This window comes from Mytilus galloprovincialis, chromosome 8 (assembly GCF_965363235.1).
Source record: "Mytilus galloprovincialis chromosome 8, xbMytGall1.hap1.1, whole genome shotgun sequence".
NCBI lineage: Eukaryota > Metazoa > Mollusca > Bivalvia > Mytilida > Mytilidae > Mytilus > Mytilus galloprovincialis.
This window is the reverse complement of record NC_134845.1, coordinates 35813937-35831708: the sequence shown is the minus strand read 5'-3', so window position 1 is coordinate 35831708 and position 17772 is coordinate 35813937. Positions and strand designations below refer to the sequence as shown.

At 31.7% G+C, this 17772-nt stretch overlaps 1 protein-coding gene across 1 annotated transcript; it reads left to right on the top strand.

The window, feature by feature from the left end:
• The first annotated feature begins 1318 nt into the window (after positions 1-1318).
• Positions 1319-11609, top strand: LOC143043260 (calpain-15-like). Its single transcript, XM_076215656.1, has 6 exons — positions 1319-1453; positions 5147-5308; positions 5962-6158; positions 8192-8349; positions 9879-10057; positions 11429-11609. The coding sequence occupies exons 1-6, from the start codon at positions 1434-1436 to the stop codon at positions 11607-11609; spliced, it is 897 nt and encodes a 298-aa protein (XP_076071771.1). The 5' UTR covers positions 1319-1433.
• The last annotated feature ends 6163 nt before the right edge of the window (positions 11610-17772 follow it).

The following is a 17772-nucleotide window of genomic DNA, read 5'->3' as shown; positions in this document are numbered from 1 at the left end:
AATTTTGACAAAATGCATGCTTCCAAAATGTCGTATGTGAACTCGAGCATTTTTGTAAATAGCAGTGAAATAAAAACTTTGACATTTTTGGAGTATCTGAGAACTTTAATTATATTCACAGAAATAAAGAAATGTACAATTATTTCATTCCTAAAGCCATTACACATCGATTTGCAAGTTTTTATACAACATTTTGGAAGCAAACTTTACAAACAACTGACATTGGCAATTTTGTAATATGTCTTATTTCAAACGTTTTGATTGGTCTAACTGTATTCTATTTTGTAATACCAAAGAATTTCTCCCGCCCAGACCATTGGTGTCAAAAAGTATTTTTAGCCAAAAAAGTCATATACGACATTTCGGAAGCCCAGCGACGATTTAAAAGGGCGTTTGATTTATGACTGTTAACCTCTCTGCTAAAAGTTAAAATTGTTTGCATACGTGAATTTTTTATATGGAAGTCATAATATGCAATTTAGCTGAAATCTTGGAAAATATGCATATATTCGTCCTTGATCTTTGATCTTGATTTGACAAAAACTGCACCGTACGATTTTTTATGACCGGGCAAAACAGAAAGTACAGATGAGTAGCTTTCGTATGATATTTAATTTAGCCGTGTGTTAGGAGGGTGCATTAAAAATGAAATTTTATGGTTAAAGTCTTTCCACTATTACATACAATATACGATATAACATGTAGCAAACATTTTGGACAATCCGTTAACAAAACAAGGTAAATCTTTTTATGAATAACAAAGTCCGGAATTACTGAACCAACAAGATTCTTAATGATTTAAAGGTGTACACAACTCTTCAATATTTGAACTGTCAATGTAACATCGAGTTCATACAACTATTGATTTCAACAAAGACTGCAAACAAATGTAAAAATTACTTCAAGAATCAAAATTGCAACACGAACAATTACCTGTTCAATCTAATCAAGTTGCATTCAATAATAATACAGTTACTTGTAGTCTAATATGTAAGCTGTGAATCAAGGGTCCTGAAATTATATCACATTTTTGTCCACGTGTTAATTACATGAAAAAATAAAATCACAAAAATACTGAAATCCGAGGAAAATTCAAAACGGTAAGTACCTATTCAGTCAGGACAGAAAAAGATTGGTTGAGAAAATAGCTAACAGAGATAGTGAAATTTAAGCAAAATCTTGTGTAGTGTAGATTAAGATCCTAGTTGTTGGTTATCAGTATACATGCGTGTATACAGATTACGCCCAAAAAACACCTACATTTTTTACTGTATGTAACGGTTGTTGAAAAGAAAAAGCTATTTTAATAATACAGATTGTGTAGTTGAACAGACTTGTTCTTAACTTGGGTTATAATTTCTTGTGGTGAAGGATACTGTTTGAATGTGTGCTTATATTGGCAGTATTTCTTCAGATACAGAACTAAGTAACACATGCTGAAAATCATGTTAAGGTTTGTTGTAAGAAATATAATAAATATATTTGCATAACTTGCACTTTATTTATACAATTTTGTAATCATTTCGTCAACATATTGAGACAAATCAATTAAACATTCTATCTAAAATATTTGCCAACTTGCATGGTCGAAAAGACAACATTAGCTTTTTTTACTCATCGCTTAATGTCCTATATCTTTGCAATGTATTTATTTAACAAATCAACAAAGACAAATTTAACCACAAAATAACTTTTCAAGTCCATGACAAATTTCATGTTATGATTACTTTTACATTTTTAGCGATCTGAGGCATTAATTTTCACCGACAAAAACAGACAATGAAGCTGATAAAGAACATTCTTGTCTAGTTCTATATGAATTGATAAAAGCTCTTGGTACTTACTCTCTGTGGATGATATATGTTTGTAAATATGTAAATATGTGTTCATAGTTTTAATAAATGATAAGATTTCACAAAAAGTCTATAAAGTTCAAAACATAAAATACCATTTCAATGAATCAATTACTTTTGTAAAATAAGCAAATCACTATTGATCTACATGCTCGTTTAAAAGAGTTAACTGCAAAGATAGGTCTAATAGCATAAAAGTACTAACAACTGAAAACAAGTAGAAACACTTTTAATATCTCCAAAAACTCTTGACCTCATCTAAAATGTTTGTGTCTGAATTGGTCACTGAATATTGAACTGTCTATGTGTGGTTAACATGTATGATCAATATAGTTTACCAGGAAGTTGTAGCTCCATTATCTCAAGCCATAGGTAAAAAAGTGTGTCACTAATGGGAAATTTCCATATTATTTTACAAATTATAACAGTGTTGATAAAAATTCTACCTAAATGTTTTCTTGTACAAATTGACAGATGGTTTTCGATCAATACAGAAATGTCTTCACTAAAATGGACAAACATCTATGGTAGTATGAGCGTGTCATGATGTCCGTTGGACATGCAGTCATGTTTAAAACCTGTTATTCAATAATTCCTTTAAAATCAGGTATAACATAGTTTTTGTGTTGGGAAGTACATTACCAATGAGGAACAGTTAAGTATGAACATAGATATCTCACGCAAGGAAGGTAGATACAGACAGTCTAGAAACACAGGTAATAACCTCGTCATTTCGTGGAGCGTTTATAACAGTTATTTTGTTTGTCATAGTTTGAACATGTTACAGTTAAATTACTTCCCCGAACGATTGCCTCAATTCAAACGAGCAAATAAAAAGCAAATGAATCTGTATTTTAAGTCAATCGATCTAGAATTGTTGTTTTCTAGAAGTTAACGTAAAATAAGTAAAATATTGAAATTGCTACGGTTTGGTTAAAAAGTAAAAGTATTGCCAACTACAACAAAGGTAATTTATTTGCGCGGTAAATATACATTTTCCGCCAGTGAATAGGCTTATTTTAAAAGAAGGGATATAGTTACGATACTGTTGTCAGGTCATTAAAGATTGCATATTTTGGCGTTAATATTGATTCACTGATAGGGTCTTTGCATCGGAACTACACACATTTATTCAAAAACCAGTTGTTGGCATGACACGTTATGTCACGTTATGATGGTATGGTACTAAACCCCTAACGGGAAGGATTGTGCCTGATATTCATATGATGAAGACATAATCTTTCAATCAGTTTAAAGTTGAAGTCTGGAGCTGGCATGTCAGTTAACTGCTAGTAGTCTGTTGTTATTTATGTATTATTGTCATTTTGTTTATTTTCTTTGGTTACATCTTCTGACATCAGACTCGAACTTCTCTTTAACTGAATTAATGTGCCTATTGTTAAGCGTTTACTTTTCTACATTGGCTAGAGGTATAGGGGGAGGGTTGAGATCTCATAAACATGTTTAACCCCGCCGCATTTTTGCGCCTGTCCCAAGTCAGGAGCCTCTGGCCTTTCGTTTGATGTGTTCAAGCTTTTGATTGTGCCATTTTCTGCGAAATTTCCGTTTAGAATTTTCCTCAAAGTTTGGTATTTTATTTTTTATTTTACTGCGATTATACTTAAATAGTCACTAGTCGTTTATGCTTGTTTTCGATAAATCAATTACAAAAAAAAACCCACCAGAAAATGTTGCTTCTGTTTCACATAGACTATTTCCCCTATGACCATGATTGACTCTGTCGGAGTATCGTGAGGGACATGACTTGTTAAATAGTTGAAGGCGTCCACTGAAAGTAGAAAACGAATTTTTAATTTACATTTTGTTACTAGCAAACTAAACATGTCTTGTTTAATTTTGAACCAGTCTGTGATGAATAAAAGGAGATGTGGGGGTTATATCCATTTTTTAGGTTGCATTTCTGTAAATATTGACAATGCAATTTCCCATAGGAACTCCTTTTACGGCTAAAACTGTACCACTTTTACTAAGAAGTTTTGAAAAAAATCTTATCCTAGAATTCAAAGTTCATATGCACTACAATTTTTTTTCAAAGGTCAAAATATAGGGCTGTGTGGCATATTTTCAACGTTTATATGCCCTGAACATTTCAGAGTTTAAACTAACACAAATTTTCTTAACTACCCCTACCTCGAATGAGGGTTACCACATATTTCATTGTAAACAATATGCACGTGTATATTTACTGGTAACATTCCAAAGTTATGTCTCTATGAAATGGAACACAGAGAGCATAACTGGGAACCAGTATGTAAACAAAATTAATTTTCTATGAATACTCTAGATCTCCCCAAAAGAGGCGTGGTTTGAGAAACAGCTGTATTTACAAAGTGCAACCTATAGTATCCCAACTACAAAGCGGTTTTAAAGGGACACCTTCAATTATAAACATAACAAAATGTTAACGCGTGACACGAACAACAGTTAGAAGTTATTTCTTTTATAAAATTATAATGAAATAAGAATGATAAAGTACTCACAAAGTTCAAAATTTGAATATGTAAATGATCACAATTTCAAAGTAGAATGAAGCCGATATAATGTCCATCTTTATCAATGATTATTGCGAATGGTATGGATTTTGCTCATTCTTGAAGGTCGTGCAAAGATTTAAAGTTGCTAACATCTATGTCAGTTTGGTCTCGGGTGGATAGTTATCTGATTGACAAACAAATTGCATGTACTAATTATATAATACTAAATTTTATGTGCGTTCATATGTCCTTTGAATGATATCTGTTTATTTCGATCGTTCCTCTTCTTTCATATACAACAAGATTCACTTAACTGAACAATGTCAAACATGAAATAAACCATGACACGACTCAAAAACATGACACCAAATTTTCTGTTGAAATAGTGTGCAAGAGTAGCTATTTTGTGGAATGCTTGACGGCAGTTTTATATTATATCGAAATACGTGATGTAACAGACAGTGAGCAAATCACTTTTCTTTATGCATTAGATACGCATCACATCTTTTAAATTTGGGCATACGAAAGCAATAGTCTGTGTCAAATTATAACCTTTATAATGCAAATGTTGATGTACTAACATATTAGCTATAAACAAAGAAACTATGACAAAATCACTTTACTAACCGCTCCTCGATATGGCGGAGTTACAACCCGTGATCAAGATGATTTATAAATGATATTTGGATTTAGTCATATGAACTTCTATTGCCAGTCTACATTTTTTGGGATATGCAGTTGTGTATCTTAATTTACTTTTTTTCATAACAATAAGAAATTTAACTTCTGTTATTATAGATATTCCGATAGTGTACTTATCTCGAAAGCTAGGTCTCACTGGAAGGAGACGAGGGTTAATGGTACATTTCCCATAAATGCTCGAGAAGACTTTAAGATGGTTAAATTAACTGTATTTTATACGTCGGAAGTGGAAGTTGATGTCACCCAGAAAGATGAAACGTACGTTTTTTTATATATACAATCTTATTAAAATACAGATCATGTGTCCAAAATTTGCCAACAAGGTAACGAAAACGCTCCATTTTGCTTTCTGGTCTGGTAATTATCACACAAGCCAATGATTTTTCAGACACGTTTTAATCCGTAAAAACACAGGATACTGTAAGGTCTTTACATATAAGGTAGACCAGAGCATTTTCAAATCATTGAAAGCAAAGCTAGGGAACCGGATCTCTTATTAAATCAGATTGTTGAATACTGTAAATTCAGAAATCATTGCATTCTTTTTTGGGCTATTTTTAGAGCGTAGACAAAAGTTTGAGAATAAATATTGAAATCTAAAAAAAAAGCTGCATATAATTAGATTTTAGCAAGATAGTTCTCATAATTAAATACCTTACCATTTGCAATGTTCTCATAAATAAAAAAATATACCTACAAATACCGAATTTACAGTAATAAATTAATTTTAAGTTTCTCTTATATTTCTTTAGACTTCAGATAAATGTTTTAAATTGTTTTAAACAGGTGTATTTTCATGATAAAAAGAAATATCTGATTCATTATGTGTTCATGTTTTTATGTTATTTTAAAATTAAACTCTAACTTTCACACATTTTAACAGTGTCTTATTATCTTAATTTTGTTAACAGAGGAAACGGTAATGGTATCCAGTCAACAGCTGATCTCACTGTACTGATACTTAGGGACTCCTCTAGCCCGACTCAAGCCTTTGGACCTTTGGTAACCAGTAATGAACGACAACTCCAGAGTTCTGTCAGATGTCGATCTATGTTAGAACCAGGCGAATATGTTGTGGTTACTCTTGCCTTCAATATATGGACATTTAGTAAGATTAATAAATTAAGGTCGTATCGAAACTGATTTCAAACTGAAGTTTAATTCTTGTTAATTCAAGTCTGGTTTAATTTATTTGAAGTTAAAATTTACTTATAATTGAATGTTATAAATGATTTTTTTTAACCAGAGGGTGTTTTCCATCTACAATTGCATCAAAGGGCATCATCCCTAAGATGAAATGTGACAGACAAGTATCTGCGAGTTGAAAAGACGTTTGATAATATATTTATCGTTAATTTGCCTACGGAATTGCTAACTTTAGTTTCTAGAGAGCATTTTCTACTTCAAATTATCTAAAAGAAACCCAATGTAGCATGATATTAAAAAAAACTTACCCCCCCCCCCAAAAAAAAAACCCAAATCAATGGAAAATACACAAAACACCAATACATTATTTTATTGGAGTCACAATTATATTTTTTTTAAAGAAACACAAGAAGTGAGCAATATCCAATTACTTTGCTTTTCGGTATATACATGGTGTTATCTCAATAAATAATCAAAAATTATGTTTTTAACGTTTTGAACGTATCTATCCCATACAACTAGGGATAAAGAAAACAACAAATACAGTTAATTCTGCCTCATATCTCGATTTACATCTTGCAATTGACAATAAGGGTAGGTTTTAAACAAAACGTTACGACAAAATAAAGGATTTCAGCTTCCTAGTTGTGAACTTTCAAATTTTATGTAGCAACATTCAAGCAGCGCCTGCATACGGAGTATATATCTTCCAATTGATACGGTATTCCCGAGCTTGTATTTCCTATCATGATTTCAACGATAAAGGGTTGCTCCTCCTAAGGAAGCTTTCAAACTAAAAGTTCACAATGGTGAAGTTGAAATCATCCCTTCGTTAATTGTACGGACGCCGTCACAAGTTGGTTGACCGTTATGGAATATCCGTTTCACAGATGATATCGGATTATTCCTGACGTAACTACAATCTCGTTCCCTTTTCACGAATGCAACCTACCGAATAAGACTATTTACTGGATATGTAACAACATGAGCAACACGATGGGTGCCACATGTTATGCAGGATCATCTGTTTACCCTTCCGGAGCACCTTCGATCACCGCCAGTTTTTGGTGGGGTTCGTAGGTGCTTAGTCTTTAGGTTTCTATGTTGTTCTATTATTTGTCTGTTTGTCTTTTTTCTTTTTTAGCAATGACGTTGTCAGTTAGTTTTCGATCTATGAGTTTGAATGTCCCTCTGGTATCTTCCCCCTTTTTGATATTAGAATATTTGAAATCAGTATCATTTCAAATAATTTTTACAAAGATCAAACTTATATTTTCAAAATTCCAAGATGATATGAAAATAAACTCATTATAGATACCAGGACTAAATTTTATATATACGCCAGACGCGCGTTTCGTCAACAAAAGACTCATCAGTGACGCTCGAATCCAAAAAAGTTGAAAAAAGCCAAATAAAGTACGACGTTGAAGAGCATTGAGATCCAAAATTCCTAAAAGTGTTGCCAAATACAGCTAAGGTAATCTATGCCAGAGGTAGAAAAGCCTTAGTATTTCAAAAAAATCAAAATTTTGTAAACAGTTAATTTATAAATATAACAATATCAATGATAATTCATGTCAGCACAAAAAGTGCTGACTACTGGGCTAGTGATACCCTCGGGGAAATAAATCTCCACCAGCAGTCAGCTGTTAATACATTGGCTGTACATACTAGTATTTTTGATTTAATTCTTATTTGTGGGGTACCAATTTTCATCAATTTAGTGGGTAAAGGTAAACTGCAAATTATCATTAGACAATCAACATAGTTGGTACACAAACAAAACCGCTTCCACAGTATTTGTATTTTCCTCGAAGGGAAATTGAAATGGTGGTCTGTTCATATTCGACAGAAATAAAATGGTTAAGGGATAATATGTCATTTTCTACATACCAAGTTAACTGCAAGATAAATATAACAACAGTTTACAAAGAGAGTTATTTAAATTAATGCTTGGAAGTGCAACTTAAAGTGTATTTTTATTTGTTTGATCAGTTACCAAACCTCGAGTTCACAGATGCAATTATGTGATGTCAATAAAATGTACAAAATCATTAATGGTAGAGGAAGTTTTTACAAAGACAAGGAAATATGAATATGCATTAGCTGATGCAATTTATCAACTGGCTATATGTAGAGGACAGAAAGAAGGGGTTAGTAGTAATGACATTTGCAAATATATTAATATTAAATATAAGAAAAAATAAAGAAAAGATAAACTTAATGAATGACAACAACAAATTACACACATTATTATCTTTGAAAAACATGTTAATTAAAAGATAGGCAAATGATATTACTTGATTTATTTCACTTGACTGGGCGGGGTTTAACCGGTTCACTTATTTAAGACCAATCCATCTATAGACAGGTGTTTCGGGATAAACTCATCAATAAAGTGTACAGTTATTCGTCCCATATTATACACTCAGTTCATTTGTATATCGGTTTGGACACTGATAGGTGATTAGAAATCAATTATAATTAAAACGGTCACCATCCTTATCACACATATCTTCAAATAGACTGTCCTTATGCAAATTAAAACGTAAACTCCGCCCGATCAGTTGAAATAACATTGGTAATACCAGAGGGACAGTCAAACTCACAGATAAAAATAAACTGACAACACCATATCTAAAAAATAAAAAGACAAACAGACAGCCAATTGGGCAAGGCCTAAGCTTATACTTAAATATAAATGATGAGATTTCAAATTAAAGGCTATTTTCACATGTAATGAAATTGAAATATATAAGAACTGATATCTTATGTTTCAAAAACACATGGCTGATAGATGTAATTGAGTAGAATCATAATACTTTTTAATTTTTATGTTAAGGTGGTACTTAAAAGAGGGACAAAAGATACAAGAAGATACGTCAAACTCATAGATTGAAAACAAACTGACAACGCCATGGCCAAAAATAAAATAAAAACAGACAAACAATAGTACAGAAGACACAACATAAAAAGCTACAGACTAAGAAACACTAACCCCACCAACACTAGGGGTAATTAAAGGCAGGGAGATATCTCTGTAAAATCAGCTAAACGTTTTAATCACGTTGTATTGTTAAGGAAATATTAAGCTTCTCAAAGATCAAAATTAGGGTTTGTCAAACTTTTATATATCCAACATTTTTTCCCGAGAAAGTGATTGGTTCAAGTTTTAAGATTTAAAAAAAAAAAAAAATTCAAAGGGTCAAAGTATATCTTTTGTCAAAATTTTATGAAAATTAAACGAGCCAAAATAATTTGAGTCAAGGTGTTGGGTACCACCTTAAAGATACCAACAAAGTGGCATTATCAAACCTTCTCCTTCAGCTGATGGTTACAACAACATCGTACACATCATTTTAAGAAACAGGAGAAATAGAATCTAGAATAAAAAAAAATAAAATCATGATGATATTGACTGGGAACGTTATGATATTTACCTTAGATAAATCAATGTTTTTGGAATACACTGCATTTGGCATGATCAAACGGCTCACACATCTTTATTATTGATAATCATGGACACACCGAAGATTCATTTAACATTTATTTTCTATCAAATATTCAAGGATTTGTAGAGAATAATCTTTGAAACAGCAAACAAAAGATACAAAAGACCACAAATAAGTCTTCTGTTAAAAGAGATAATTTCTCAATTTAATAATGACAATTTGTATTGTAGATTCGAGAATCAGTAAGAGTATATTCCCTGATGCAAGGATGGGCCGGTGGTATGTATGTAGTGGAGAATCGATCCCCAGACAAATCAATGCATGTGCAGTGTGACTGTAAAGAAAGTACCAATGTTGTATCAACCAGAGGCACCCTGACATCTATAGATTCTATACCTCCACTTCATAGGTAGGTTAGAGATTACATAATAAACTAGTACGATTCTTTTGTATTATTCCTTTTTCACATAAATATACGTTTTGTTAGGGCTCTTTCAGAAAAATGAGTTTTTCTTGTGGGCAGAATGCCCATAAGAGTTTTTTGGTACGACCGATAGATTTAAATTAGGTACTTTGTGAAATGTACTTCGGACAAATGAAGATTTACCCCAACCCCCTCCCCAAAAATAATTTTATAATGATGTGCCCGAGAAGACTTTGTTCTGCAATAGTCCTAATTAAGTTGGATATGAATGAAAAAATATCTGCATAGAACCCTGGCTAATTTTTTTTTTATGCCAGACCATTCTACAGTCTGCACTCGAACACAGTTTGAAGGCTAAAGAATATGAACAAGTTGAAGACCATTGAAAATAATTTTGCCCAGTTTTGCCAAATACAAATATTGAATGGACAATATTACTAAATATTTTCTGCTTTATTTTACACAAAAAAACCCCAACAATTAACGAAATATTGCAAAGGATCTAAAATAGAAACGGGTCTACATACAATGAACGTTAAGTCAACACTTGAAATAATAACATGTATAGACAAATTAAGTCAACACTTGAAATAATAGATATAGAAAGATGTGGTATGAGTGCCAATGAGACAACTCTCTATCAAAATAACAATTTATAAACGTAAACCATTATAGAGCAATAACATGTATAGACAAATTTAGTCAACACTTGAAACAATAACATGTATAGCCAAATTAATTCAACACTTGAAATAATAACATGTATAGACAAAGACAAATTTAATGATATTCGGATGAACAGGTAGCTGCAATATATGAACACTTTTGGAACAAAATATGGGTAGTCATTTATAACAACCTCTATTTGAAATGTTTAGGATTTGTATTTTATTAATCGAATATAATAAAATAAACCATACCAATATCTAAAAAGCGAACTATTCAGTATATACTTGAACAATAAAAGATCAGCATACACCATTCAATAATTAAAGTAACCCATGTGTACAATATGGTAAATGATATAAAGCCATGAAAGACAAAATAGGTATGAATTTTTAAGAGACAACTGATGGCCCGAATTTAACTACTTACATTAAAGCAACCAAAAGCAGACGGCAACCAAAAACATCTGACTAACTTCTACAGGCTTAAGACAGACTCATGTCTAATTAAACTGTGTTAACCATGAGAGTTGGAACATCAAAACTAATGTGTGTAGCAAAATGTATGCAAGTCGAATGCACCTAATTTGCTGGTTCAGGAATTCATTAATATGGACAACTGTTCTTCCAATATCCTTATGCATAAACATGTTAAACAGTACTCAAGAAATTTTGAATATTTTTTTTACAGACAAGTAATAATGATTTTAACACAACTGGAAAGAACAGTATCTTACACTGTATCAAGAAGACTTCTTCATCGAATGAACATGACAACGACAGGACTTGGAAACTGGGCGCCAGCTGGTGTTAATCATGAACCATACTTGACATTAGATGTAGAAGGTCTGCATGCACCAAGACCATTGTAGTGAACATCTTTGAATATGCAATTACATTATAAACTGTAAAGTTCTTAAGAATCGCCGTAAAGTGTTGTTTCATTATACCCCTGACATTCACACATTGAATGTGGGATTAAAATGATTTTTATCATGAGTAGCGTTATCATATGGCCATGATATGAAAATTAAGGAGGTATAATATTAGCAGTACAATCTGACTAAATTTCAATGAAACACTGAGAATAATATATTAAAATTACCTCAGAAAATGCAACTGTGGAATTATTTGGAAGTAAAAGACAAAACCATTTGATATCATACCAATCAGATATAAAAAGTTCAAATCAGTAGTATTGCGATATGCAAATTTTTGAAATTCATAATTATGATGGAAACAATCCAATTGATAGTTCAGATCTAAATCGTGTAGAAAAAAATGAATATTTGAACACACCTTGTTTGTTATTTGTGTTTAAATAACTGAATAATTGTACAACATTGCTTTGCCGTTTACATGGTTGTTCCTTAACGGATCTGTGAAAAACTGGTCTTTTCCCATCCTTTTTATGGATTATTTTCTCTGTTTACATGTGGATTTGTTTTATACAATATGAAGATTCTGTACAATTGTTATTTAGTTTTCATAAGAAATATATGTTTAAAACATTTATGAATCTTTTGTTGCGGTCAATGGTTGTAATGGTCAAGAAATTGAGATCTACCTTAGTGCGGCAAAATAATATCAAATTACGACTGAGAGGAACGTCTAGCTTGCATTCGTAGTTGCTACGATGGCCGTTCATTCGTTTTTGAAATGTCTGTTCTGACTCGCCAAAATACTGTTTACAACGATAACACAGTAGGAGACACATATCATTTGTTGTCTTGCAATCAACATTGCAAAATAATGTGTATTCTCTACTAGTGGAGTGTCTGTTTAGAGTCTGGGTATTTTTTCATTGATTTGCAAGTCAGATATCGTTTGTTGCCGCAACCCTTGCATGAACCAACAGACGAACAGAGAGTGGTTTAGTGCATCTGTCATAGTGTAAGGCGATTTGGTGCCACGATATCTCAGTAGCATGAGTTCGAATCCCGGCTAGAGAAGAACATACAATTTGCAAAAGAAATTTATAGATCTAACATTGTTGGGCTGATGTTTAGACGAATAATAATACAAATTGTATTTTCAGCCTTGTATCACCATCACTGCTGGTGTTTCGACGGATTAATTCTGTTGTATAGTCGTCACTGGTTCAGACGTACTAATAATATACTTATTTTTGTGACGGCATCTGTAGGATCCTTTACAATAGATAATTCAGTTCATTTTTTTTTATATATCATGAACTGTGTTACAACGGTAGATTAAAACTGACGAGGAAAAGGTAACATACGGCCACCAAAAACTTTATTTTTTGTAAAGCCTAAGAGATCGATTGGTTGAGCTCGTCGGGCATAGTGCAAGGAGATTTGGTCCCACGATATCTCAGTAGCATGAGTGCGAGGGAAGAACAAAAAATATTGCGAAAGCAGACACACATGATTAACATTGTTAATTTTTTTTTGTTATTCATAACCTCAAAATAGTAAATATGTGATATTTTAGTAATAAAATAAATGTATTTATGGTATTTAAGAGATAATATACTGATGTTCATTGAATATTATGATCAACTTCAAAGGATTGTTGTTGTTTTATGTTAAAAGAAGTATGGCACATGTTTGATCATGCGAAAGTATAGTGTTTGTAGGGGACTATATGATTAGTCTTCAACATAAACCATAAAACATAAAAACATAAAATCTGGGATTCACATTTTAGTAACACTGACAAGTACTAATAGAGGGATAAAAGTTAAAATCAATACACGTTTCCGTAGCTAATAAAAGAGGTTCCAACATGTTTATAAACACAACTTTAATCATTGTATACATTTTTAGAGGAATATCAACTAAGGTGAAGGAGGAGAAATAAATAGGCAGTCCCTGATGACATAGATTTATTAACTATATTTACCCCACTATATGAAATTTTCTTTGTACTTGCTCCAACTTTCCCAAACGTCTTACTAAACTGACAAACAATTCTTATCTACCTTCTAATTATGTGCTTCTGTGTTTTTTTACATTGCCTGTATTTCTCGGTTTTAAGTTTGATATGTCTTTAAGGTATTTCCCGTTAATTCTTTCAAAGCAAACCACAATTAAAAATTCATCGTTCAGTAAACGATAATGTAATATTGCTTAAATTCGGATTTATATTCTCTGGGTTTTCGTATCGCATGAACTGGCCATTATAAATAAATGTTTTGTATTATTAACATTATAACAAGTATCCATTGATCGAGATTATTTGATGATGTCTTTTTCAAAAGAAGACATAGTTGAACCAGGTACAACACTAAAAACCATTTTTGTCCTTGAATAGGTGCAATTCAAATGAGAAAACATTACCATAGAGTAAAAAAATGCAAATTAAAATATAAATAAAAGATATTACCCCTTCTCTAATTGAAACTTCACATAAAATTCATGTTATTACATCCGATTAATAATAAAAAAATCACTTTTAAAGAATGTTATTACATCCGACCCATTAAATGTTCATTTATGCATTTTCAAGATTTATGATTACATCTGATTGTGTAGAGCAATGCTTTTCACTTGTTTTAAAAGTAAAGAAATTTTACCGATAAACATCTTTAAATGCTTCCTATGCATTATAAATTCCATTACCGTTTTTAATTGCATACATTTGCATTCTGTTTTTGAAAAAAAAATATGTATGACAGTGGTTTAGTGCATATAAACTGTTGTTCCCTTGAACATATATCCACAACCTTTTGATTGACAAAACTTCATCTTCAGGGTTGTAGCACAACGCCTCACATTATAATAAAGGTAAGTGCGTATTTTCTTCAATAATTGCTAACAGTTAAAATTAAAAGGACATACATAAGTGATTAAGCAAAACTAATTATTTCAGAAAGTAAGCAATATGAAAAAAAAAAGATTGTTCACCTATATCTGATTTTTCCTTTACATTTTATAATATCTAGCTATTTTGTTTACACGGATACTAAATTTAATTCGTTTATCATACACACATGTTGTTGGTTCATTAGAAGATGATAAACAACAAACATCATCAATGTCGTAACTTATTACTTTACAGCAAATTTCATTTAGTGTGTATTCAAAGGTAATATCGTTGGTTAGCTTGCTTGTTAGCTGAACCGTGAAGTCATTGTTAGGTCAGGTAAACTATCCTCCTTTAAGAGTAAACTAGTCCGGCAGATAACCAATCTATCTGTCTGTTGGACTAGGCTATTTCGAAAGAAGGGTAGTATACCTGACCTGATAATGAATTCACGGTTCAGCTAACAAGCAAGCTAACTAAAGATACTACCTTTGGCTACATACTCAATGAAATCTGCTGTAATTATATTTTCAATTGTTGGTTGAAAATGCTTTTGTAATATACTAAGCTTTTAAACTGTTGTGATTTGTCTAAAGCAAATCGGAGCACCAGGATTCTGTGGTGATAAAAATATTATTGACACGCTCATTTCTGGTATATTTCTGTAGATTTAGTTTTATATTTTTGATAAGATCAATCATATATTGTCAAAATTCCAAGATGTTATTTTAAGTCAGCTGTTAATACATTGGCTGTACAAACTCATGCTTTTAAAGTACTTCTTATTTTTGGGGTACCAATTTTTATCAATTTTGTGGGAAAAGGAAAATAGCAAGTTTAGATATAAAACGAAATATCTATTTTAATACATTACATCCTTTGAAATCAAATATCCATTAGACACAAACCAAAAGTTGGTATACACAAAAAAACGCATCCACAGTATTTGTATTTTTCTCAAAGAGAAATTAAAATGGTAGTCTGTACATATTTGACAGAAACAAAATGGTAAAGGGATAATTTGCAATTTTTCTAAATAGTAAGCAATTCTACAAGATAAATGTAACAACAATATACGAAGAGATTCATTTAAATTAATACTTGGAAGTTCAACATAAAAGAGTATTTTTTAGCAGTTACCAAACCTCCAGTAGAGAGATACAATTATGTGATATCAATAAGATGTTCCAAATCATTAATGGTAGAGGACATTTTTACAAAAACAAGGAAATCTGAATATGCATTAGCTGATGCCATATACCAACTGGCTATTTGTAAAGAACAGAGAGAAGGGGTTATTTGATTTTGCCATGTGATTATGGACTTTCCCAATTGATCTTCCTCTAAGTTCAGTATTTTTGTGATTTTACCTTTTAGTTATAATGACATTTGAAAATATATTTATGTAAAATATTAGAAAAAATAAAAAAAAAGATAAATTCAATAAATGACAACAACAAAATTACTTACATCTATGAATAACATATCTTGTTTAAACTATCAAATATACAAGGCCTTAGATGTATTTGGCAAGTCTTTTAGAAATTTTGGTCCTGAATGCTCTTCAATTTCGTATTTTATTTGTCCTTTCTTTTTAAAACTTTTTTGGATTCGAACGTCACTGATGAGTCTTTTGCAGACAGATGTAATTTGGTAGAAATATATCAAAGAAACCTAAAAAGTGGCATTATCATACCACCTGATGGTTACGTCAACATCGTACAAATCGTTTTAAAAACAGGAGCAGATAGAATCTAGAATACATAAAATAAAATCATGATGGTATTGACTTAGAATGTTCTGGTACTTACATCAGTATAACTGATATTTATTGAAAACAATTCATTTGACAAGATCAAACGTTTCATGCATCTTTATTATGGATATTCATGGACACACCGAAAATTCATTTAAATATTTATTTTTTATCAATATTCAAGGATATGTAGAGAATAGTCTTTGAAACTGCAAACAAATGACACAAAAGACAAAAAATAAGTCTTCTGTAAACAGAGATTATTTTTCAAACTTTATCTTGTAGATTCGAGAATCAGTGACAGCGTATTCCCTGATGTAAGGATGGTCGGTTGGTATATATGCAGTGGAGAATCGGTCCCCTAACAAATCTATACATGTGCAGTGTGACTGTAAAGAGAGTACCAATGTTGTATCAACCAGAGGCACCCTGACATCTATAGGTTCTATACCTCCACTTCATAGGTAGGTTAGAGAGGACATAATAAAATAGTACGATTCTTTTGTTTTTATATTATTTCACGTAAATATAAATCTTGTAAGGGCTATCCCAAAAAAAAAAGAGTTTTTGTCTTGGGAGCAGAATGATCATGAAACTTTTTGGTACGACCGGCAGATTTGACTTATGTACTTTGTAGAAATGCAGATTTACCCATACCCATCCCCCTGAACAATTTTGAAATGATGTGCCCCAGGAGACTTTTTCCTAGAATAGCCCTTATTTAGTTGGATATGCATGCAGAATATCTGTACATGCTTAAGACAGTGTATAATTCAACTGTGTTAAGAGTGAGAACATCAAAAATAATGTTTGAAGTAAAGTGTATGCAAGTCAAATGCATCTAATCTGTTGATTTAGCCAAAGGAATAAATTGATATGGACAACTGTTATTCTAAATGTGGTTGGTGTTATTCTTTAGTTTTCTATGTTGTGTTATGTGTACTATTGTTTGTCTGTTTGTCTTTTTCAGTTTTAGCCATGGCGTTGTCAGTTTATTTTCGATTTATGAGTTTGACTGTCCCTTTGGTATCTTTCGTCCCTCTTTTATTCCAATATCCTTTTGCATTAAACAGTACTAAAGAAAGTTTTATATAATTATTTCAGCAGACAACTTATTACGATTTTAACACAACTGGAAAGTACAGTATGCTTCAATGTATCAAGACGACAGCTCCATCGAATGAACATGACACCAACAGGACTTGGAAACTTGGCACCAGCTGAAGTTAATCATGAACCATATTTGACATTAGATGTAGAAGGTCTCCATGCACCAAGACCGTTGTAGGGAAAACTTTGTATAATAAAGTACAATATATAAACAGTAAAAAAATCGTTAGAAATTACTGTAAACCGTTGTCTCATTCTACGTGTGATATTCAAACATAGGATGCAGTTAATAGACAGGGCTTCTTTTCTATGATGCTTATCTGTTAACTGCAATTTGGAATTTAATGATTTGTTTCACGAGTAGCGTTATTAAATGATTTGTTACATGAGTAGCGTTATTA

Coding starts and splice junctions, on each gene's coding strand:
- LOC143043260 (XM_076215656.1), top strand. CDS start 1,434: ATGCTGAAAATCATGTTAAG. Junction 1,454..5,146: donor ATGCTGAAAATCATGTTAAG/GTTTGTTGTAAG, acceptor CTGTTATTATAG/ATATTCCGATAGTGTACTTA. Junction 8,350..9,878: donor GTAGAGGACAGAAAGAAGGG/GTTAGTAGTAAT, acceptor TTTGTATTGTAG/ATTCGAGAATCAGTAAGAGT.